The 26,105-nt window shown below is 39.2% G+C and overlaps 1 protein-coding gene across 13 annotated transcripts in view; it reads right to left on the bottom strand.

The window, feature by feature from the left end:
- The window catches only part of crebbpb (CREB binding lysine acetyltransferase b), a 57,988-nt gene extending 35,842 nt beyond the window's left edge, over nucleotides 1-22,146 (bottom strand). For 7 of the 13 annotated variants that reach the window (XM_033643868.2, XM_033643871.2, XM_033643872.2 and 4 more), the window contains exons 1-2: nucleotides 21,268-22,145; nucleotides 8,344-8,966 (exon numbers count right to left, since the gene is read on the bottom strand). In XM_033643868.2, the coding sequence (XP_033499759.1) occupies nucleotides 8,344-8,966; nucleotides 21,268-21,352 (708 nt within the window). In that variant the 5' untranslated portion in view covers nucleotides 21,353-22,145. Of the gene's footprint in view, nucleotides 1-8,343; nucleotides 8,967-21,267 lie in introns of all 13 variants that reach the window. The other 6 variants (XM_033643869.2, XM_078161159.1, XM_078161161.1 and 3 more) reach the window with 1 other exon arrangement.
- Nucleotides 22,147-26,105: the final 3,959 nt, after the last annotated feature.

The raw sequence follows: 26,105 nt of genomic DNA, 5'->3' as shown, positions 1-26,105 counted from the left end.
ACTTTACTTGCTGTTGGCTACACTGTATGTAATTTCAAGGATATCACAACATAAAACATTCAAACGCTCGTTTTCTGTCAGGAGCAGCTACTGAGTCAAGTGCGACACCTGGTAAAATTCTGTTTACTGGTCCAGTCCAGTGTTTGACTTAATATCAAAATATCAAACCAGTTTGAAAATTTTGACACCTGACAAACCCAACCATCACAGTAGATCAATCTTTTCCCTGCGCCGAGAGTCTTGTGTGAATGCATATGGTACCATTTCTAAGTTTGAGAATGGATCAGTGTGAGCTTCAGTACATGTAAATCAGAATTAAACATATCGCACAATTCTATGTCCACATAGAGTTGCTTTATTCCTCAAATGTGTTCGTGGCTCGAATTCGCACCATAAATGACAAACCCAACAGCTTAAAATGCTATCTCAAACATCTCAAAGCTGAATTGATTGCTAAAAATGCTATAAGTAAAATGAGCTGAAAATTCACCACAAAAATTTGCAGAAATGCATCATTTTAACTTTGTAATTGGCCTGGGACGGGGAATAGTTAGCTTTCTTGTAGGGTCCTCAGAAGTCATTTAATCCAATGGCCCTCAGCGTGCATCTGTCTGTTGCTTTTGCCTGCCTTTCTCCAAAGCGGCAGCCTGCTTTGCTTCGCAGAGGTTCCCCACTGCCAGCAGTGCTCAGGCAGACGGAGCAAGCCCTGCCCAGCGGAGAGAGAGAGAGAGAGAGAGAGAGAAACGGGAGGAGACACAGAGAGAAAGACCAGCTTGCTCAACAGCTGAGCGGAGCACTGCGCTGCTGCCTGCCCCTCCCCCCTCCGCTGCACAGAAACACACAGATGCTTGCCTGCTGCCTCCCTCCCATTCACACATGAGCACGGCCTCGTCCTCCTCTCACACACACGGGCTCACCCACTTGATGATGCGCACTTATTACAGAGGAGTGTCACCAGACGAGTGGACAGCACTGTCGCACATGAAGCCTCTAGTGTTTCCCCTTGTCTTGGCGTGTCCTCTTCTGCTCCTCCCTCTCTACACTGCCTCCCCCAACCTAACAACACACAAGCTCCGCTCTTCTACATGTGATTTACAGCTCCATTATCAAAGGCCAAAGGCCCAGAGTCAAACGGCATATGCCAAAGAGAGAAGAAAAAGGAAACAGTGGGAAGGAAAAGAGGGAATCCTAAGAAATAAAGACTTAAATGGAGGAAAAGAAAAACACAAAACAAGAAGAAACCGCAAAAACATCTGAAACCAGCAGGTAATCAGATTCGTATTCACTTGTGCGTCATTTCCACCTTAGTCCTGACTAGAAGTACAAACTAGTTATGAAGTGATTACTCAATAACCTTTTTTACAAAGGGATCCCCCCATAGGGTCTCATCGAAGACCCTTTATTATAACGTCTTCTCTTTTTTATACAGAACCAAAAACATGTCTGCATAATGCTGCTCCAGTGTGTGATTTTAGATAATATGCCAGCGTTACGGAGGCAAAAGAGGCATGGCAGCTGTGATGTGTAACACAACAGTGTGACAGATAAAATACCCATCAGACAGCACTTTCTGAACAATAATAGAGGCACTACATGGCAACAACAATTATTTACTGTCCCTGTAATATGGGGGTTGATTTCACCCTTTGCCTTCGAGGATAAGGAGCTCCTGGACCTCACTGTCTCCCTAGTTTGCCGACATTTTCAGTTGCTGTTCTTCTTCTGTGAGTTAGCTGCTAACTGCTTTTTTAGGCGGAATTTATACTTATGCATCTGAAACAAAGCTTTTATTTACTTATATTTCACAGATAAGAAACAACAAATTGTGAAGACAATAAAGCCTCCACAAAAATAGCATTTTAAGTCTTGTGTGTGATTTATCCTTTGGGGATTTATTCTTCGGGATTTATCCTGGCTTCAAATGAGCAGAGGAAATGTATGCTCGTCGCTAGGCTAATTTATACAACGTAAAATGTCACAGGCTTGTGCTAATAATGTTAGCATCTTATATTTGTTTGGAAAACGTGTTTAGTATAAGACAGCTGTTTTGTCGGTGAATCTTGTGAGTTGTAATGGAGCTGAATTTTGTAACGTCACCTTCGTTAAATGTTGCTGTTGTCCCTGGTTTCAGATGAATAGAGAAGTCTGCTAGCTGCTAGGCTAATTTATACAATGTAAAATGCCATAGGTGTTGTGCGAATAACATTAACATGTTGTATTTGTGGGGAAAATGTGACAGACAAGTGTTTTGTCTGTGAATGCTGTGAGTCATAATGTAGCTGATCTGTGTACATGTGTTTGAAATTGTCTCTATTAAGCCATGTTTAATGTGTGTTTTGAATCAACTAAACTTCACAGGACTTCACAGAAACCTCTGCCACCAACTGGTGTTTTGGTGATGTAACTGCAGAGTGACACAAACACACCACGCACAATCATAAATGCTCACAACAGCGTAGGCCACCTACGTAGGCTACAGCATAGGGTCTGCCACACATTTATAAATCCCAATAAAATCTCCTGGCAGTGGGTTGCACACCTAACACTAGGGGTGGGAATCTTGGGCACCTCATGATTCGATAACAATTACGATTCAGGGGCTACGATTCGATTATAAAACGATTATTGATGCATCTTTAATTTATGTACAGTACAGGCCAAAAGTTTGGACACACCTTCTCATTCAATGCGTTTTCTTTATTTTCATGACTATTTACATTGTAGATTCTCACTGAAGGCATCAAAACTATGAATGAACACATGTGGAGTTATGTACTTAACAAAAAAAGGTGAAATAACTGAAAACATGTTTTATATTCTAGTTTCTTCAAAATAGCCACCCTTTGCTCTGATTACTGCTTTGCACACTCTTGGCATTCTCTCCATGAGCTTCAAGAGGTAGTCACCTGAAATGATTTCCACTTCACAGGTGTGCCTTATCAGGGTTAATTAGTGGAATTTCTTGCTTTATCAATGGGGTTGGGACCATCAGTTGTGTTGTGCAGAAGTCAGGTTAATACACAGCCGACAGCCCTATTGGACAACTGTTAAAATTCATATTATGGCAAGAACCAATCAGCTAACTAAAGAAAAACGAGTGGCCATCAATACTTTAAGAAATGAAGGTCAGTCAGTCCGGAAAATTGCAAAAACTTTAAATGTGTCCCAAAGTGGAGTCGCAAAAACCATCAAGCGCTACAACGAAACTGGCACACATGAGGACCGACCCAGGAAAGGAAGACCAAGAGTCACCTCTGCTTCTGAGGATAAGTTCATCCGAGTCACCAGCCTCAGAAATGGCAAGTTAACAGCAGCTCAGATCAGAGACCAGATGAATGCCACACAGAGTTCTAGCAGCAGACCCATCTCTAGAACTGTTAAGAGGAGACTTCATTCATAGTTTTGATGCCTTCGGTGAGAATCTACAATGTAAATAGTCATGAAAATAAAGAAAACGCATTGAATGAGAAGGTGTGTCCAAACTTTTGGCCTGTACTGTATATTGATGCACTTTTTCACAACACACATTTCTTTTTGTCTCACTGAATAAGCATTCAACACTTGCAATTTTTAAAAACAGTGCATTTGTAATAAGAAACAGTTGAATTCATTTCCATTATATTTTATTAAACATATAAATGGAAATGTGTGCAAACTGGAAAGTTACAACTTCGTTGTATGAAACCAAAGGTAACAACAGGTATCTTAAATCACAAGATAAAATGTGTAGTTAGAGTAACAAATGATTCGGTGGCAACAGACGTCCACGCATCACATGTAACTGCGATCCTACCTGCCTGCCTTCAACAGTGAGGCCATGACTTCTGTTTTGGTTTGATTGTAGAGTGTCGGTGAAATAGCGTCGGGATGGGATGGTGTATCTGGGCTCCAGTGTATGCAGCAGTCCTCGAAATCCTTGATTTTCCACGACCAAATCCTTGGCAATAAATGCCGCGATGGCCTTCGTAATTCGCTTCGCCTTTTCCAATGAGGGTGGCAGCTTTCTAATTGCTTCCTCGATTGTTCTCTGGTCGGTAACGCCACTAGTTGCCGCAGCAACAACAGCCTGCCGTCTCCCTGACTCCTCCGTCAGGTGGAATCGAGTCACATGGCTTCTCATGTTTGTTGTGTTGCCAAAGTATTTTATTTTAGCACGACACAGCTTACATATCACATGGCTCTTGTCCAGTTCACTTCCGCCATGATCGTTGTAGAAGGAGCTGTTAAATTAGAAGGAGCTGTTCGGATCTCACGGCGAGGTGGGTGGCGGTCAGCCATGTTTGTTTTCCTCTGTGCGCGTGTCAGAGTGTCCGCTCCAGGTGCGCATCCCAAAGTGTCCCGGAGATGACACGTACCGCGCTTCTTAGTTCCACATTATTTAGAACCTTCTGTATTACTCTAATTAACAGATTTAAATAATCGAAATTTGGACGTTTGTGAATCGATTCAGATTCGGCCACGTCCAAATCGCGATGCATCTAAGATACGGAAATTTCCCCCACCCCTACCTAACACGTTGTCAAAACGTCACATCTGTCCTGTCTTGCCGGCTGTCCCTCTTACACAGACTTCTATTCCGCTCTGTTACTACCTCTGCTGCCAACTGAAAAGCGAGACAACCAGTTTCCTGATCAGTGTCGAAGTATTTTATGTTTTAAAGGGACAAAATGTATCTAGTGGATGTAACAAAAGCAACTAATTTTATTATTCTAGTACACTACCAAAAGTTTAATATGTATTTGCAATGATAATAACTCATACAATGACAAAAAATCAATACTTGGTCTGTGCATTGATAAAATATTGCCATAAAAAATACCATGATACTATGCTGTCGGTAATTATCTTGGTAGGTATGAGCAGAGGCAAAACATGGAACAAGAACAAAATTTCAAGCCAACACTCAAGCAAACCAAAAAGAGTAATGTGTCCCAATGAATGAAGAGCAAGAAAAAAATGGGAATTAATACAACCACCAAGAAGAATATAGACAATATAGTAAAACATCAGATTTGTTTGCCATATCAAACACTGTCAAATCAAAGCTAAATGAATATGTGTTGTATCATTTGTGCATTAGCATATATGTTATTTAAAGTAATAGTGAACTCAGCTACATTTCTTCTGCTCTGCACATAAAAGCAAACACATTGCCCTCCCACATTTCGGCAGCATGTTTCTCTGATGGCAGCTATGCAAGGTAAATATGGCGTGTGCCAGATTCTGTCATTTTATCTTCAAACTAACACACACACTACTCACAGCCAGGTTCAAATCCGTGTCTTCCTCTTTTCGCACCTCCTCCTCTCACACACACAAACCCGGTGTATCATTATGTAAAGGCATTTGTTTCAGTATGGATTATAAAATAACTCATCGATTCACAGGCGCACACCGAGCAGTTAGTGTTCGTACCATAATGTAAGGAAATACAGGCAGTATATGAGACTCTATATGCCTGTATTAGAAAGGAGGTGCTTGTTTCATGTGGCGATGTCTGTTGAAATAATGTTAGTGAGAAGTAGGGTGCTGGTTTAACCTTGGTTTCCTGTCAAACCACAAAGCCCCGAGACTCTGCGACACGGGGAAACATTTTCTCACATCGCACTTCAAAGTCTGCAAAGTAGAGATATTCACACAGAAATACAACCAGCAGCACATCGTGTAAAGTATTTTTCATTCACAAACAAAAACAACAAAGTTTCACTGTGTAGTAGTACCATGACACAACTGCGGTTCTTGTTGCATTTGCATTTCTGTCTAAGTAGGGCTTCCATTAACCGGTAGTTACCTTTTTTCATTTTTCACAGGGAAAATCTGTTGAGGTCTCACATATTCCCATCTCTCCAGTCATAACATCGGGTGATGATAATTCCCTTTGAGAATAAGTAGGCATAAACACCAACAGCCAGTGAGCATCTAACTATTGTGACCTTAGGCTGTAAAAATAATGGAAGTAGCTACTGTGACGTCAACCATTGGTTTGTGGGATCCCATTTTGAAGCCTTGAGAAGCCACTTCAGCCATCACCATCTTGGTTTTTTGGAGCCAGAAGTGACCGTATTTGGGCAAGAGGCTGGGACTGTGGAGGAGCGAGGGGTGGGATCTGAATGAGAAGCTGAGGACACTATCGGCAGCCCCACCATTCGCTATGTGTATTTTAAGTTATAATAAAATGAAAACAGGTGAGTAGCTATAGAGATCAAAACTGTTTTTTGTACCAGGCTGTAAACATGTTTATTTCTGCCGTTAAACTTGGGCATGTTAACATGGGGGTCTATGGGAACTGACTTTGTTTTGGAGGCAGCCTTTAGAGGCCATTCAAGAACTGCAGTTTTTGGCACTTCTGTGTTGACTTCATTTTACAGCCCCATAGGTTGCCACTTGATAGTAATTCATCACTTAACATTGGACGCTCTCTGTCCACTTCTGTTACGTCATGTAAACAAACCAGGTGCCTTTCAACTGTGCACTTGAGATCAAACTGGAGATGTAACCACTGAACAGATGGGTAAGTATTTGCTGTCTTTCGACGTTTGTACTTTTGAAACGGATAACAGGTTTCATATTGTGATATTTACTGGAAATGACAATGTAGTCAACTGCAAGCAGGTTGTTATCAGTGATAGTCATATACCAGAAACTTTCAGCTCCCTGGCGATCTCCCTCCAGCCAGCTGCCATTTTATTTAAGTTCTTGTCGTGAAACCAACAGGCATTATATAAATAGCTTGTCATTTAAACTTCACGCATCAGCAATTTCTCGTTCATTGTGGTGCTTTCAAAGTGAGCAACAGGAATAAAGAAAAACAAGGAGTCCAACAAAAGTTCAGTTTGTGTGGTCGGGCCCCATTTAACATAAAACTGCATGATATATATTTAAGGCTATTGCAAAAACCACAACATTGCCAGTAGCGCTGCAATACAGCGCTACTGGCAACTGCAGGGGATGACAAGCAACGGCCACAACCATTGTGTTCACGCTATTTCTTTCCCCCATGGAAGCACCATGTATTTACACTCCGCTACGCAAGACACTGAACATCTACTCTGCACTGAGCGCTGCACGTTTGCTTTTTTTTTTTCTGGTCAACGAGACAGAAAAATATTCAGCTTAAGGTAAAACACTGCAGCTGCTTGTCACTGTCACTTTTTACTCAGCCGCCCAATCTCAGTGGAGAAGAGGCGGGACAAATACCACAAAGATCAACTGTCACATCATTGAACAACAACAATGGAAAGAAATTAATACACACACTTCGGAGGGTCTTTCCTCTCTCCTGAAGTGTTTCAACCTTCCCTTCATCCAGAGCAAGTACTCTACCTTTTGCCGAAATTTTTATTTCCGCAGATATTCCGAATTATAAAAGCCACACGCAACCTAAGAGTCTCAGCTAAAAAACATTGTGCCCATATTGCACGTCATTGCCCTTGTGTATTTTGTTGTATTTAACCTGTTTCAAAACTGTGTCATCACTGTCATAAAATGAACAATATACTTATGAACAATAAGGCTTTTTCACTTAGCACTTAAATAAGGATAAATGAAGTAATTTGCAAAAACAACAAAAAATGGCTGTCATACTGCATCGAGCTGTTGAGCCACCCTTAATCACCACAGGGGAATTCCTTCACCATTAAAGGACAACATTTATTAATTTTAAAAACAGCCTTCTTACTCATGTATTGACGGGACTAATCTTATCTGTAAAATAATGTAAAAGCAAACGCTGCCCGCTTTTCAATAAATATTACAAATCTACATGCCTTGATAATGTCATCTTTCATACAGCTTGCCTATCAATTGTGTTTAAACTCAATAAAATCACATTTTTGACTGGAATTTCTCTACTTTGTCTGGGATGTTGAAATTTTCCAGAAAACATGGACTGGTTCCATTTTATTTGTAAGGGAAGCCCTGATTCTCAAATTAGGGAGGCATAGGATTGGAGTAATAAAAACATCAGCACTGACATGAAACACTCTGTTGGGCCAAGCTGGACCCACAGAGACTGATGCACTTGACTGACGCCCTCAACTGGATGACTGCTTCCTCCAGCAGATCCAGGAAGAAGAACAAATCAATACATGGTGACGGGAAGATAACCGACAACAAGCCAGCTATATGGCACGCCAATAGACTTTATTTAGTTATCTGGATAAAAAAAATTACTCTGAAATACTGGCTATAAGGTACCCTGCCTGACAACAACAGTCAATTACAATGCAGTATCAGAGCTATTTCTAACCTCTCAAACAGCAGTCCTTCAATAAAGAACAGCCCATTTCCTGTAATTAATGGGGGTAACTTATGAGACTAATTAAACTGAATTTTGAGCCTTACCTTATTCATGTTTCCAGCTTGCTGAGCATTCAGCGTGTTGTGTGCACCCAACTGTGGCCCTCCCTGGGTGAGTGTCTCTGCCAGCACACTGCCTCCAACACCAGGCCCAGCACCCACTTGTGCCCCCTGCATGCCCTGGCCCTGGTACTGCATGCCAGGTCGACCTCGGCCTGCCGGTCCCAGAGCCCCATTCATCACTTGTCCTGTCTGGCCCATGACCCCATGACCCTGTCCACTGTTCAACATGGCCTGGTTGAAGCCCATGCCTGTGCTTCCATTGCCTTGTCCAGCAGCTGCACCTCCTTTCTGGGCCTGGGAGGACTGGTGATTGGGAGACCCCTGCCCCAGTGGACTTTTACCAAGCACAGCACCTAGCTGACTTCCCACCATGCCTCCCTGTTGGGGGCTGGCAGAGTTGAGACCACCTCCCAAGATGGAGGAGCTACCTGGTCGCAGGAGCTCTGACAGCTGCTTGTGTTTGGCAGCTGCATCGGGAACGATGGAGTTGAGACCAGGACCCCCTCCACCTGGACCGCCGTTAGAGGACATTCCCATTCCCAAGTCTCCATTGGGGATGAGCTCATCTGGAAGGTCGTTTTCCAGGTCAAACAGAGACACAAGATCTAAAAAGAAAGAAAGGACATGAGAATTAGCCTTAATCACTGACTCACAAACTGTACTGTTGAAGGACTGACCAGATTTCTTGGTAAAATGTAATTTGGATGTTTTTTGTTTAGTCTGTAACTGTTATAATTTGTACATCTGCTGTTAAAAATCACATTCATCACAATAAATCAGTTACTGCCTTTGCCGAAGTGCATTTGTTGCTAGTGTATGAAAGACCAGAAAAAGTCAGCAGCTTCCTGGTCACACAAAATGGACACATTAAATATCAAAATAAAATTCAGTCCGTTTTTTGTGTGATGATGGATTCATAAATGAATAATAAAATAACTAATTGTTTAGTTTTCCAATTTTGGATTCACTATTGGACATAAAAGAATGATACACGAATTACACAACTTCTTTGACAACTAACAACAGAACAAGCTGCAAACCACCAAGTACAGAGATAGGTTTTGTTTCAAGAGAGAATTAGAAGGTTTATTCATTAGCATTATAATCTGATTAATCAATTATCAAAATAATCCCACATAGGACCAATTACACTGGGCATTAAGGTAAAGACCAACTGTTACTGTACATGACGTTGTTGTGCACACTGAGGCAACATGATGCAGAGAGCATCCAGTACTACATTCAGTTTCCTGTTCATCAAGGTAAATGGGGAGAAAGAACGAAAACAGGTGGAATCCATTGTCTTTTAATTGCCGAATTTCAAGGATTCAAGGCATCTAATGAAATGTTTGTCATTCAACTGGCAAAACGTATTGAAGAGTAGACAGGTACAACACATACATGTTGTGACTTTTATATACATAATTACATAGATCACTGTCCCAGATTGCTTCCTTTACGTGTTCCATGATCAGCAGGAGGATTTAGCAATAGTTAAGCATCTGAGTTATACTAAAATCACATCTTTTCACAATTGTCTGGCTGGTCTGCCTTGCTTTCACAACACAAATGAGAAAAAAAAAACTTACAAATGTTTGTTTGAATTGAACCTAACATGTTAGGTGTGAAAGTGCCCCGAATTTCCAAATGCGCCAATTGTTTTCAACAGTATAGTGGTGTATCAAACCATCTGTCACCCACAGAAATGAACTGGTTTTTCAGTTTCATGAAGACACAAGATCTGATGAGTTATTAAATCTAAAAAAAACCAAACCAGGCCTGATCCCCATACAAAGGGAGAAACAAGACATTAGGCTATGTTTCCATTTTAGGAGATAAGAATACCATATTGCAATACACAAATTACTTTACTTTATTTTAGAGCATTTAAAGAAGCATTTTAATGCTAGAAAGATGGTCTTTTCATAAAACTGGGCAGTCTCTTGGTTTATGAGCTGTTTTGGTGTTGGTGTGAGTTTGTTGGGACCGTTTATCGGCATGGTGTTGGATGTTAGCTGCTGCTGCAGCTATGTAGCTGGATACGTTTCCACTACTTGGTAACAATTTATTTCCGTAGATACCGTAAAGGTATTGAGTACCAATTTCGGCGCCTGCTTCCTTTTCTACCCATAGTAGTGATGAAACTGCCAAAAACATTAAATGAGCATCAGATGGACTGTATTCATGATAAATACCCTACAATAGTATTAAAAACCACCGGCAATTAATCAGTCAATGAGAACACCCACACACATGAGGACAGAAACAGTGTTCGACAGGGAGGGAGCACCTGCTGCAGCAAGCGAACACGCTGTCCGTGGTCATTTTGACTTGACCATGGGATTTCACTACGAGCCAATCGGCTGTAGAAAGAGGTGTCCAGACTTACATTCTAAAACCAGCCATTGGCGATTTGACCAGCAGAGTTGCAGGTGACACCATCAGCCGTCTCAATCGAGCTCAGACGGCCAGTCCATACCACTGCAACTTTTCTCTGTAACATTCTAAAACAGTTTCGTCTCGTCATGAATCATTGATCTGAACCGGGCTTAAGAGATCCACAGCGAGGACAGAGAATCATGCTCACATGTATTTCAAAAAGTTACGATTCTATGTATTGCTGTTGATACTAAGGTAATTATTACACATAATTGTGATTTAAATTTTGGGTGATACCACCCCAAATGTAGGCTTGGCTCCTAAAATTGATCAAAATGCTTAGTGTAGGCCTACTCACTCAGGTAGTGAGAACAGAAGCCCACTTCTGCTCTCCAGTCTACAGTGCACACTTGCACAAAGAGGCACATTTGACATGCGTCAATATGATGCACAGTATGAGCGTAGCTCTGTAAGAATTTAGAGCTCTTACATATGAAACTAAAATCCTCAAGAAAAGCACAATGTGGCTATCCACCGCACATTTTGGGTGGCACCAGTTTGTGGTGCCAGCCTAAATGAGCATATTTAGTTTGTCTTTTTATGTGCAAGGACACTTAGATTGACTTTGGGCAGAATAACTTGTAGTTAGCTGACTTGTTAGCAGTAATGTAAATAAATCCCATGTATATGCATGTAAACTAAAACAGCTCAGTCCCTGGGACAGAAAAAATGTGCAAAGAAAACACTGTGACTGAGAGCACTTGTGTGGCTATGCAGAAAACTAAATAAATACATACACCACACAGATAATTAATAGAACAATAATGAGGGTTGCAGTCCAAATCACACGCCTATGCCAAGGTCCTTCACGTGAAGGTGTGAGTGTGCCTCTGTACGTCGACCAATAAAGGTTTACCAGCACAACAGCCACACCCCCACACAAGCCTAACTCAGTGTCTGGAGCCACCATGTTACTTATGTTGGAGAGAAAACCAACCTGTTTATTGATGAAATATAGTGGCAATAAATGGGAGCTTAAATATCACAGCTACATGCTTCAAATCAAGTGTTCAACCTTTCAGCGTGTAAGGTTAAAGCAACAAGTCTCAGAGTATAGCAAGAGACATGAATGGTGCATAGCTGAGAGCAAGCACCTGTGCCTTGCCCGAGGCCTATTCAGCAACAAGGCCGAGATCACACAAATTTAAGAGGGAGAGGATACAGCAGAGCCAAAATGCTAGCTGAGGGAGAATATCTGCCTTTAGCATGGTTATTCTTTTCAAAAGGCTGAGGGTATGATTTGATTTTGCTCCTTATACAACAAGGATATGATGAGCAGATCCAGTGGCGAGCGTGCCAAGTAGTGACAATGGAAGCATCCACTAACCACAGAATCCCGACACTTGAGTCACACTATTCTCACCTGGAGAGGACATTGCTGCTGCCGGTTGTAATTCACCCAAAAGCTTCTCAGCAGCCACATGAAAATCTTCAATTAGACTCTTCAGTCTGGGAGATAATAACAGGCTGTGCGACAGGCTGTTGCTGCCTTACCAGAATCAGAAAGAGACGGGATGAAGATGGAAAAGGGTGAGATGCTCCCCCTCTCTCTCCCCAAGAAAAAGGGAGCAAAGTCGCTACGCAATCATGGCATTGCTTAGGGATATATATATAGATTTATAAGAGAGACCAAGCTAAACAAGGGCAAAGCAATTACTGTGCAGCCTTTAATATGCAGTAGCACACAGGAAAATGGCTTTTAATAAAAGGGGGAACTGAAACAATTAAAAACAAACCAAGAGGTACTACAGTGGATCATAGCCAGTGTGAGAACACCTAAGGAATGGTCTCAAGCAGATATTTTGCTGTTTTTCTATTGCGTCTCTTTGTCTGCATTACTTTTCACACGTTCAAGTTTATTTGGAGAACATAATCTTAATTTTCAAAATCATCTGCCTCAGCGTAGACGTGGCCTCACTGAATACTACAACATTCTGAATTTGATGCAGATCATGTAAATGGCATATTCAGAATAAGGCCTTTTTCCAAAAGTAGCATTTTAGTATTAGGATGTCACATAAGACATAATTTGGGTTTTAGGGGCATTTTCCAGACATGTATACAGTGCAAACGTAATATGCGTTTCAACTAGGGTTTTTACAGCAGTTTGCAACACATGGCCTCTTGCCTTTTTACGGTGAGCTCTGTGCGTCGCCATGGATGCACTGTACACTCACCAACTAGCCAACAGTTTGCTAGACTGGAGATTCATGCCCAAAAGAAATGCTCACATTTTTGGTCAGAAGTAAAAACACACTTGCTTTTAAACATTATGAAAGACTTTGATATCAACAGGTTGTTAAATAAATGCAAATGTCATGACAACTATCTTTTTAAGAAGGTAGCTGAACGAAAAAATGAGGGTAGCTGTGTTCATACTGTCCAACAAGTTCACCAAGAAGCAAAATGACACAAGTGGCTCCAGCTGTTCAACTTTTCCATATTTTGATGTGATAAACGACATGTTGGGGCACGTTAATAAAAGTACGCACAGCTGCATGCAAACAGGAATAGTGGAATATTCATTTTCATTAACCATGTGAAGAGTGAAGTAGGAATATTGTGTTTTTCGAAGTAAGAACAAAACCACAATATTTGGTGCATGCAAATGTAGTCACTGTTCAGTGCTTTGTCCTCATTCAGCTTGGCTATACTTTTGTTTAGAAAAAATAACAGTTTATTGGGGTGTTAAAAACACAACATTAAGAAAATTTCATGCCACATTTAAAAATTGAGGCTGGGCAGTATTCTACACTTTTGATTGGCAGGACATTTGTAAAACTTTTAATATGGTGCTTTATAAGAAGAGCTGTGATGACTTCAAGATGTGCAAAATTAGTGGCACTTGTAAAGCTAGGGCTGCAGCGATTTGCTGCACAGTGTTTATGACGACCACAGCTATTCAGAGAAAATGACAAGAAAAAAATTTGGTGAGGCTACATGATCCGAGAGGGCAAGAAATGTTTTTTATTCAGCTCCTGCAGACAGACTCTTAGATTTTAATGAAAGGAGCAGCTTACAGTCTCTTTCCACAGGATATAAGCATCTTGTGGATGTGTGAGATGCAAAAGCTTAAAGCACAGACAGATAATGGGTTAAGGTGAAGAGGCCAGCGGGGTAGGCCTGTTTGGGGTGGGTGATAGGATGGCATCCACTGCCACAGCCTCAGCTGAGACATGAACCAGCAGTTCAAGATAATCCTCTGCCACTGCTTCGCTGGTGCAAGGCAAAGTTTTAACACTTGACTGTATTTAAACGCCAGCTAATGCTAATAAAGCTGAATAATTCTCATCCAGGGGTTAGGGTTCATACACACAGGCCGGACAAAGGAGGAGGAACCCCTGCCACATGAACAGTGGGGTTGAAAACTGCTTCAGAAAAAATCCATCCACCTAGTCCCACCTAGGTTGAATAAAAGGTTTCGAAATCTGCCATCTAAACACCAGAAGTCTAGCACCTAAACTGGAAGAAATTAAGATCATGCTTTTGCAATCAAAAGCACACATAATGGCAATTTCGCAAACCTGGTTAAGTCTAAGTATGCCTGTTTCTTTTCTCTCGATAGAAAATTACCTCCTCTAACGTAAAGACCGCACTGATAAACCTGGTGGTGGAGTTGCCTTATACATAAATCAAAAATATGCTCACCCAGTAACAAAAATTGTTACTGAAAGTGAGTTGTTGCAGCTGGTGGTAAATTTCACACATCAACATGCAATTACAGTCATTGCCACCTGTAAGCCCCCCCAGTATCAGTACAAGTGATTTCTTATCACAGCTCACTGATCTAATTAAATCAGTCAAAACAAAGGAGATGGTTATACTAGGTGATTTTAACCTGGACTGGAATGACAGCTCATCAAAATCATTGAAAGCAACTGCAATAAAGCTTGGTCTCCATCAATTAATCAAGGAGCCTACCAAAATCAGTAACACTCGCACTTCAGTCCTTGACCTTATATTCACCAATCAACCCCCTAAATACACAATGGCAGGAGTAATACACACCCCAATATCAGACCACTCTCTTATTTATACTGTAAGGAAAACTGTTAAAACCCTGGGAAGCCAAATCCGCCACTCCATCTCAAAAATACCAAATTCTAAACTGCCACAATTTAATGCTGAAATTAGAGACATTGATTGGAGCAAGAAATTATCATCCAAAAACCCAGAACATATCCTGCATCAGTTTTATCACAAAATGGAATCCACTCGCAAAAAAATATACCACTGCTTACAGTATACAATCCCGACAGTTCAAATTACCATGGCTAAATTATGAAATTCTGCTACTACTAAAACTGAAGACTCTCTCCCTCAAAAATATCGATCCTCAAAAACATTAGAAAGTAAAACAGCCAAACTGCCTACTTCAAAACACAAATCATGCAAACTGCTTCAAAACCCAAAACACTATGGCAGACCCTCAATAAAAACGACAACATTCAAATTTCTGAACAAGGCACTAGTATTACTGCAACTGAGTGCTTTCAATGCTTATTTTGTTACATCTGTTAAAGAACTAGCATCTCAATTTGATTCTCCATCACACACCACACCTGTTTCTTGTTCTACATCCCCCCAGTTCTCCTCCTCTGAAGCATGGAATGTTTAACATTTTGAACTCCTTGAAAACCTCTCGTGCTTGTGATGTTAATGATTTAAACACGGATTTCTAAAGACTCATACCGACAGCCTTATGCCTCTTCTCCACCATCTGATCAATCACTGTATCAGGCTCTCTATCTTTCCCTCCAACTGGAAAACAGCTCAAGTCACCCCTGCTTTTAAATCTGGGGATCCAACCCTGGTTTCAAGTTACAAGCCAATATGCATTCCTCCCGAATTATCAAAATTATTGGAAAAACTCCTTTACAACCAACTTTGCACTATCCAAGTAGTTACAATCAATCAGGTAACATCTCCCCTTCTAACTTGTAATAGTGGAGTTCCACAAGGCAGCATCTTGGACCCCCTACTTTTTCTCCTTTACATCAATGACGTTCCTAACATGTGTAAATATTCTAATTGTTTTCTATATGCTGATGACATTGAAATTTTTCTCTCTGACCCAAACCCTGACATCTTAAATTCAAAGCTGATCCATCTGCTCGAACCACTTACATGACTGGCTGAAACATAATCATTTAACCATCACTGTCAAGAAAACAGAATGTATGTATTTTCATTCCCCTAAAAAACACAATATCTATGTCTGACCCTATTCAGTTTTCAAATCAAACACTAACCATCACAGAAACCTACAAATATCTTGGGAGTATATCTTGACTCACATCTCACTTATCGACACCACATTCAGAACCTAACAAAGAAGCTCAACCAGAAACTGTACATCTATAAAAAGATCAGACCATATCTCACCCCTGCTGTTTCAGACACATACCTAACATGCAATCTTTCTCTCGAATATATCCTCATATGGTCCTGAACCACCAAGGAAAACACTGAACCCATAGCAAGAACATACAACAGAACTTAGAAGATCCACGGTAACCTCCATCTTTGGAGTCATCACTGCATCACACTCTCCCATTCTAACACCCCGACTTTTCAAAACCACACCAATAATCTATTAAACTCTATTTTCAGATCTTACACAACAACTACAATCCCACACTTACTACACTACTTTCAAGTCACAACACAAGACGGCAACACGTCACTAGATCAGTCTCGCGTGCACTTATTTCTATACCACCTTACAAAAACAATTACGGTCAGAGATCATTTTGTCACACTCACTCAAAGTTTTGAAATGAGATCCCACACTACATCAGAGCAATACCCTCTTTTACACATTTTAAACACGCATTTCAACACCACCTGATGGAAGGACAGACCTGCAACCACTGATTTAAATCCTACATCCCATTTTATTCACTCCACTTCAGTCCGCTACTTTGCAATGTCTACGTAGCTGCCTACATTTTGTTGTTTAGCCTCTGCTGATTATTTCTGTTTAGTATTTTATACTGTAACGTGTTTTTGTTGCATAGCAGGAACCTGCTGAAAACCAGTTTTTAACTGAGTCAGGCCAGTTTTAATTGTAACACACCATGTTACTTTAATTCCTTTCCTGTATAAATAAATGAATTAATTAACGAAAAAAAAACATACAGCTGAAAACAAGCTTGGCACTGGCCTGTGGCCACAGGCGCAAACACATACTGACACAAGACCAGAGCGCCATAAAAAACCGTCACACATTAACATAAACATCAAAGACAGGCTGCTAATCTGTGGCTGTGAGCGACAGATCAGCGTGCAGAGGGCTGGATGTGGCAAAGTGGGACATCTTGACTATTTATCAGACTAACAAGGCTTTACCTATAACAAACGTGACCCTGGAACCCAAACGCATTAGGGTATACTGTTATAATATGCCTTTGTAACACATTTGTGGAAACAAATAATCGCCATAATGATTAATCCATCAATCTGAATTTACATAGTCTGAATTCTCCTCTATAAAATTTTACATAGCCATTTTTTGTGATGTTCCTAACAACTTATTTCCCTGATGTTTAATCTGAAGTTTAAACTTAGACTTGTCGACTAGTCCAAAACTAAGAAAACACTCAGATGACAGTCAAAATTGAGCCCAATTTAATCTATAAGGTTAAACATTGTCTGAAAAAATAGCACAATTATAAGAACCATTTGAAGTATTTAATCTCATTTTTTGACAACCAAATCGCATTTTAAATGGTGCTGAAATGTGTGGCATTTGACCTGTGCATAATGAACAATGCACATTATCCTACAAAACATGACAACAATTCACTAAATAAAAGTTAGCTGTTGAAGACAATATTTTTAGGAAAACAATCTTTAGAAAACGTACCTGATTATTACAACAGCATTTTCACTGGGTGAACGCAATTGCATAAAGTAATAGGCTAGTTATTGTAATATCAAGTTAAACCAAGTAGTATTTTTGGTGCTAGGGAGCGTAGCAATATTCAATCGACTGGGCAACTTATCGCAGACATCTATGTCAAGATGTGCAATTATAAAAACATTATTTCTTTTAAGAGTTAGGAGTTCAAGATATGAAATTCTGATCTGAATTATGGGGGCACCCTGAAGGAGCTGTCGAGCTTGGATAAAGTGAGCTACAGGTCTGAGGGAAAATTTTACACCAACGTCCATTTGCTATCAGAAATCAACTGGAAAAAAAAATGAATCTGTAGTCACTTTCACTGTAAAATTATGTTAAACACAAATTGGCTGATTCATGTCATGCATTAAAAAAACTTTCAAATCAAACAAACCAAGTAAATTTGAGTGTGCACAAGAAAACAGCAGAGCAGAAGAGCAAGGCTGTGAGCTACAAGTTCCTCACAGATCCCCCTCCAAAATTTCTCAGAATTAGGGCTTTTTCAACTCAAGGAAAAAAAAAAACTACTTATCCTCCCATCTGCAGTCTGGCACTTAAAGTCTTCTCAGTGTACTTAAGATCCCGAACTGCATCCAGGACTTCAAAGAGAGCAGGTCTACAAGAGACACTGTGCAACGTCTTACTGGGTACATGTGTTAATGTGTGTGTGTGTGTGTGTGTGTGTGTGTGTGCGTCTACTGAGACAGAAAGGGCTTCTGGCAGCAGTGGGGGAGGAGTCGGTCTCGGTGTCGGGCTGCTTTATTGCCCAGCGAAAGCTCCTGTCACCCCTCTGAGAAGATGAGCTACCTTGGCTGAAGACCGAGGACTGTCGGCGAGCCTAGATAATGCAGCCGCCCGCAGCGGACGAGACAGGCCGAACAAAGAAACTTCACATTTCTCAGCTGTTTGTAAATGGCAGACAGATGTTTCCGATCTCTGCTGCGATTTAAATTAAGCAACTGCACCAGTCTTTATGTACTTTCTAGAAGACGAGAGTTAAGAGGTGGCTGCAGTGGCTCAGTCCCAAAACTGACTGCAATGAAACGAGACAGCCCATGCTTTCTCAATGTTTGGTGCTGGCTACTACACAAAGAATACCGACAACGCTACAATCCATACACTACACGTATTACACATACACAACTAGGGTTTGCCAAGAAGAGTAATGCTACTGGATGGACCACTGAATGGATGGCCAATGAAGGTATAAGCAGTATTTTACTACTGGCTTATAAGCATAGTAAAAGTGGTTCATTGCAGGTCGACTTTATAACTGAAATAAAAAGTCAAAATGGATACTCTTGCAGTCACAGTTGAAGGAGCTCACTGAGAAGTTTTCAGGTCTGAAGTTGAGATTCAACAATTGGTCAATTAGTAGATCGCCATAAAAATTAATAACAGCTTTTATATTCAATTCAGTAGAAATGCCGACCGGTTTCTTCAATGTCTAAAATTTTCTGCTTTTCTTTGTTTTATATATTTTTTTATATATTTTGGGGTTTTGGACTGCAGGTTGGCCAAAACAAGGAGTCTGAAGACAGAATTGTTCCAATACCAATATTGGAAAAATGCCTCCAATACTGTCTAAAATGCTGGCAAGTGCGCAAGTCTTTGCATCAAATTGATATCAGGTAATTAATTAAGAAACTTTATGGTAGTCTCACACCCAGACAAAGCAGCAGTTTTTCGAGAAATCAATTCTCCTTCGCCCCCTCTAAAAAGTAGCCTACACAAGTAGAACAACATTAGCGGTTAGCAAAATGTCAGCGATTGGGCAATATTTTGCATTCGATATAATAAATATCTACAGCGATTATTCTGTGTATGTATTTGAGCCATACCATACTACAATTTCCCATCCATTCAAAGTTAGGAGTATACGACTTCATTATTTTTCTTTTAAAAGCATTTTTTTTCGGTACTCGGTATCTGCCCACGGGCAAGTTCAGGTATGGGAATCGGCATCGGGAAGGAAAAAAATGGTATTGGAACATCTTTATCTGAAGACATCATCCAGGACATAGGGGAGAAGAAATGCACACTATTTTCATTTTGTAGATTTTTATATATAAAATACAAGCCAAAAGTTCTGTTAGAGTTTTAAGAAGTCTCTTGTTAATTTGGCAGAAACTGCAAATTTTAACCCTGGTGCCAGATTCATCAAATTATTATTACTCTGTATGTAATTAATCTTGTCCATTTGTCCACTGTCAAAATTTGAATATTTTTGAAAATATCTTCAGGTTAAGGGGTTGAAAGTTTAAGTTGTCCACTCCAATGAAATGACAGTCACTTTAAGAAATATAACTCCCAACTCTCATTCACAGACATACAACACAGCAACTTCCTGAAAAGTCAGCAAGTGAACTAGTGAAAGGAGTTTATATTGCAGGTGAAGTCTTCCCAAACTGCACCTGTGACATGCCCGGGGGGCTAGCTGGTCTCGTCTATACACTTAATGGTTATTAACTAGAAAAATAATGTCCTGGGGACGTAGGCTATAAGATTAATTTTTAAGAATAAAACTATCATAAATTAAACCACACAAACAATCAGACTGGTCACCAAATATGTAAGTATTTTTTAAGGGTCAACAGTCCAACTTTGTAAAGCTGCTTTGCAGGTTGGACGGGTGAATTCACAGACCCTAGGGCTAGTTTCTAATACTTAATATGATAGCAGTTTTTCTCACCTCAAAAACTATAATATGCCCATTTGCAAGCCAAATATATTGGCATCAGAAAAGTTGGATGTGGGTACAAAACACATGTAATCTTCCCGTATATTTGCCCAGATCATTTTCAACCTGGACCAATGGAGCATTTTGCTGAATGAAATAAGGTCTGAGCCTTCCGTGGCAGACTGACCTAGTGGTGAGAGATTATCTTCCAATCACACAACACAGGTTCAAGTGCTTGTGCTGTATCTGCACTGCTGAAGAGGCAACAAGGACATGAAGTCCAATCCAGCTCCAAGGCTTACAGAGGTGGCATGTTCCTCTGGAAGCACAACAGATTGTCTTCGGGCATCCAAAAGGGATTACATTTTTTTTTATATCATGTCTGGCTAAAACAGGTGCCATGAGACCACTCAAGATCTGTCCAAAAAGTGTCAAAGGAAAAAGGGAAACCAATGCCATGAGACCTCTGCTCAACATCTTACTCACCTGTATCTCTGATGTCATGATGGGTAAGTATGTTTTTAACTTAACTTTTAGCCTTTAAATGATGAGAAAGTTAGTTTGCATACTCTCCCTGTTGAGTACTTCTCATGTGATGAAGAGGCAGTGAGTTTGCACTTTTTTTAACACTAATTTATGGCATTTTCAATCAGCTATACATTTAATCAAACAATCCAACAGGGACTGGATATACAGTTTTCCTATGATATTTGCACAGCTGAAGTGGCGGATGGGTTTACTTTACCTTCTCCAAAAGGTGGATGCATCCTAACCCAAAAAGCAGCAAGACTTTATAGTGTGCAGGTTTAATAAAGATAAATATATGTCAAGTTTGCACATCATGCTTGTAAGTAGTTAGAAAGCAATGTCTTGTCGTCCTTACCTGGGCCATCTGATACGGAGAGAGGTGAATTAAGCTTGGGTCGCTTTGCAGTGGGGGGTCCGACATCCAGCAGATTGTCAGCCATCCTGCTCGGCAGATTTTATGAATGATGATGATGCAGGAAAATAGCAGAAGGATGAGTCCAACTTGTCCTCAGGCTTGTTATAGCTGGTAACTTTTCCTAACGTTGCGCGTAAAGGAGCAATTTAACTGTTTTTTTTTTCTTGACTGGCAGACTGGCGAAATGCTGCCTGGAGAAAACGGTTTCAAAAGAAGGGCAACAGCGCCACGCTCCGCCGCCGAAGATCACCCCATGATAATCCAACACCCAACACCCACATAATTATCCTCAATAATTACGTCCAAAAATTATTTCAGTTGGAGAAAAATAAATAAAAATCAATCATAAAATATTACACACGGCGTAGGCGAATCCCTTTCTCCGCAGATCGCCGCTTTCACGTCCGCACAGAATCATCTTTTTCGCCGTCGAAACGAGCAGCCATAAAATCTATCTCGGGCTTAAATAAAAAGAGCAAAATTCAAAAAATATTTTCTATGAGCTGGATTTTTTTTGTCGTCGCTGTCTCCCAGTAAATACAGCGTCTCGGGACGGAGATACGGCGAGCAGCGGCGCTCTCTAAAAGGGAAATCAAATATACAGTGGGCTTTCGAGACGATAAAAACCCATGTAATCCTCACATGTTTGCATTAAATCTCATCGGAAGGACTAACCCTTCGGTTTTCGGCTCGAAAAAACCGTTTGAGCTCCGTCTGAGCAGCTCCCGTCGGTTTTTAAAATTAATGCTACCCCCGAAATCCCGATTCTGAGCCGCGTCAAGATGGCGGCTGTTGATTCCTCCGATACAAAAAAAAAAGTTTTTTTTCTTCCCAGCTAGACGGTGGGGGGAGGAGGGGAGGCGTCGCGCGATGACGCCCTGACGTAAACCTGTGTCCCACCGTGCGTCATGTGGACGTACGTCAAGTTGCCTCTAGGGGTGGAATAACACAAAAAATAGAAATGTACTGTTCTACCTGCTTTGAACTGTTTAACAAACACACATCAGCCTTTGTCCATACACAGAAACACTTTAATCCAAACAGTTCCTATTATGTTTAATTCATCCACATCATATTACCAGCGGTGGTGGAAAGTAATCAAGTGCTGCATTCAGGTGCAATTTTGAGGTACTTGTACTTTATTATAAGCATTTTATTTGTAACTTAATATATATACCATATTGCATTTCAGAGGGGAATAATATACATTTTAATCACAGTTATCTGACAGCTGTAGGTGTTTCACAAATTTAAAAATTTGACACAAAGCAAAGCATATCGTCATTGTGTGATCTTACTATTATTATTAGTAGTATTTTATTTTATTTTACTTTATTTTATTTCATCATCATTATTTTTAATTTAAATTGCATCTTTGGAGGGAGTGTGTGACCCAGGTTTTTCACTGGCACTGACAATAAATAACCTTGATCAGCTTGTAAAATGTGTCACAACAACGCAATAAAATACAGAGTAAGATATAAAGTAGTTTAAATCATCTTTACGTTGTACAAATACACCATTAAAATGCTGCTTACACATTAATAGTAACAATGATGATAATAATAATACTAATACTAATAATAATAATGTAATTATTTCAAGTAGTAGCAGTAGTATTTTATTTTATCTTATTATTTTAATTTAAATTGCATCTTTGGAGGGAGTTTGTGACCCAAGTTTTTCAGTGGCAACAACAGTTAATAAATTAATAATCTTGATGAGCTTGTAAAATGTGTCACTACAATACATTAAACGATATAAAGTAGTTTAAATGGTCTTTATGTTGTACAAATACACTATTAAAATGCTGCTTACACGTTAATAATATCAATAATCACAATAATGATAACAATAATTACTATTATTAATATTATCATAAGTAGTAGTAGTATTTCCATTTTTTTTTTTAAAGTTGCATCTCTGGAGGCACTTTGTGACCCAAGTTTTTCAGTGGCAACGACAATAAATAACTTTATAACCTTGATCAGCTTGTAAAATGTGTTATTGCAATACATTAAACTACCGAGTAGGATATAAAGAAGTTTAAATCGTCTTTACGTTGTACAAATACACCATTAAATTCTTGCTTACAACTTAATAACAACAACAATAATAATAATAAAAAAATAATGATAAAAACCATTATTATTATGATCATCATCATAATCATGTTATTAATATTATTATTATTAAGTAGCAGTAGTAGTATTTTATTTTATCATTATTCTTATTATTTTTAATTTAAATAGCATTTTTTTGGACAGAGTTTGTAACCCAAGTTTTTCAATGGCAACCACATTAAATAACTTTATAACCTTGATCTTGTAAAATGTGTCACGACAATACATTTAAACTACTGAGTGGGATATAAAGTAGTTTAAATTGTCTTTACGTTGTACAAATAGACCATTAAAAGGCTTCTTATAAATTAATAAAAACAACAATTATTATCATCATCATTATTATCATCATCATTATTATTATTATTATTATTATAAGTAGTGGTAGTATTTCATTTTATTTTTCATTTTCTTTATTTTCTTTTTTAATTTTTTAATTTATTTATTTTAGTTTAAATTGCATTTTTGGAGGGAGTTTGTGACCCAAGTTTTTGAATGGCAATGACTGCACTGCTCTTTCCATTTGACAATACATTATTTTATAATCTTGATCAGCTTGTAAAATGTGTCGCTACAACACATGAAACTACAGCGTAGGATATAAATAAGTTTAAAACCTCTTCACACTGTACAAATACACAATTAAAATGCTGCTTACAAGTTAATAACAACAACAATAATAGTAATTCGACACCTAAGGTCACCTTACAGGCAAAGACAGAGAAAATACCAGCAGATTAAAAAGTCAACAAATTAAGGAATAAAGTAACATAAAATAAACAATAAATAATAAAGTAAAAAAAAAAAAAATTCAGCAAAACAAGTTTACAGTGAATAAAATTCTGTATAAATAGGGAATGATAGATAATGTATGATAATGAGCACTTTAACCTTTGATACTTTACATTTTGCTGATTATATTTTTGCACTTTTACTCAAGTATAACTTTGAATATGGGACCTTTTCATACTCTGGTACGGCTACTTTTACTGTAGTAAAAATCTGAATACCTCTTGCTTAACCACATATTACAGTGTCCCGAGGGTCCTAAGGACAGAGGGATGTTGTATGCTGTAAAACCCTGTGAGGAAAATTGTGATTTGTGATATTGGGCTTTATAAATAAAATTGATTGATTGATTGATTGATCAAAGCCCCTGTCCTGATGCATTATATTAGAACAACTTTCTATTCAGATCTGCCATAGTCGCATATTTTCCATGAGTATGCGTGTACAGTAAGTGCAACATTAAACAGCAAAGGTTGGATGATAATGTGCAAAGCCTTACTGATTCTGAACCAGCTTCAGCTGTTGAGATATTGTAAGAAAACAATTATTAGGATAGGTGCACTGTTCAATGTTTCTGACAGTTATTTTTCGTATTTCAAACAAATTTTCCTAAACATGCAAATCATTTATCTCCTTGTATTCTAAACCTGATGGCAGAGGACGGACAAAATAATTCTTTTGCAAGTCTCAAGTCTTGGCACTCAAATCCTAAGTCTAGAAAAACTTGTAGTTTCAAGTCCTAAACAAATCTAATGCCATTTTAACAACGAAGTCTCCATCTGTAATTTGTTTTGCATACTACAATTCATTTTTTGCTGACCACCGTGTAGTTTTGTACATGACCGAAACTATCTTTGGTACCATTTTTTTTCCAACTGGCACTCAGTAACGTAACATGAGTGACGTGGTTCTCTCCTGTCAGATCGGCTCAACCAAGCTGGATCTGGGGAATTAAGTGTCGACTATAGCTGGGAATGAACAGTATTAATGTTAGTTGATTTAAGAAAAGAAAACACTTTTTAAATAACATACTTTTAAATCTTTGCACTTAAAGGGAAGGTTTCAAGTATTTTCGAGTCAAAAGGCTCAAGTCCAAGTGATGTTACATGTCAATTAAAGTCCAAGTCTTTTTTAACTTTGTCAAGTCGTGTCCACACCTCTGCCTGATAGTACCGTGATAAGGATAAGGTAAGGACACATTGATGATAGTGCTAATATGAGTGAAAGGTAGGCCTATTTTAATTACTTTAAGTGAGAGTACTCAGTATGCAGCATGATTGTCCCTGCTTCTTTGCATTAATTATTGGATTTTCATTACTGAGTCATTAACACGTAAGCAGCATTAATAAAGTTGTAGCTGGTTTAATCTATTACAATGTTTCATATTCTATCAATGTGGCTAATGTTTGTAAATGTAAAAGCTAATCTGCAAAAGTAACACTAAGGCAATGGAGTAGCATAGTGTAAAATACATACAGTATAAAACAACATTAAACAGAAACACTTAAGGAGAAGTACCTCAAAGTTGCGGGCCCCTTCAGAACAGCAATTAAGAACAAATATTAAGTTACAACCCACCGCAGGTAAATACAGAAGCGGCTGTAGTGCACAGGCTATAAATTCAACCGGACAACATTTCCCAGCAACTGACTTTATTCAATTTTAACCTTCACTTGCATACCTATTAGCGTGCTATATACAAAAACATCTCCAAAGAAAGCAACAATTTATTAAAAGTTGGCGGTAGCAGGCTACTGAAATACTGCCTACCTGCAGACATATAGTAGTGTCTCGCCCATTTTATTTGGCCAGTTTAAATTTAAAAAAAAAGAAAGAAAGAAAGAAAGGACGTCTGTAGTGATTAAA

Source organism: Epinephelus lanceolatus, chromosome 18 (genome assembly GCF_041903045.1).
Source record: "Epinephelus lanceolatus isolate andai-2023 chromosome 18, ASM4190304v1, whole genome shotgun sequence".
NCBI classification, from domain to species: domain Eukaryota; kingdom Metazoa; phylum Chordata; class Actinopteri; order Perciformes; family Serranidae; genus Epinephelus; species Epinephelus lanceolatus.
This window is presented reverse-complemented; position numbering and strand designations above follow the sequence as displayed.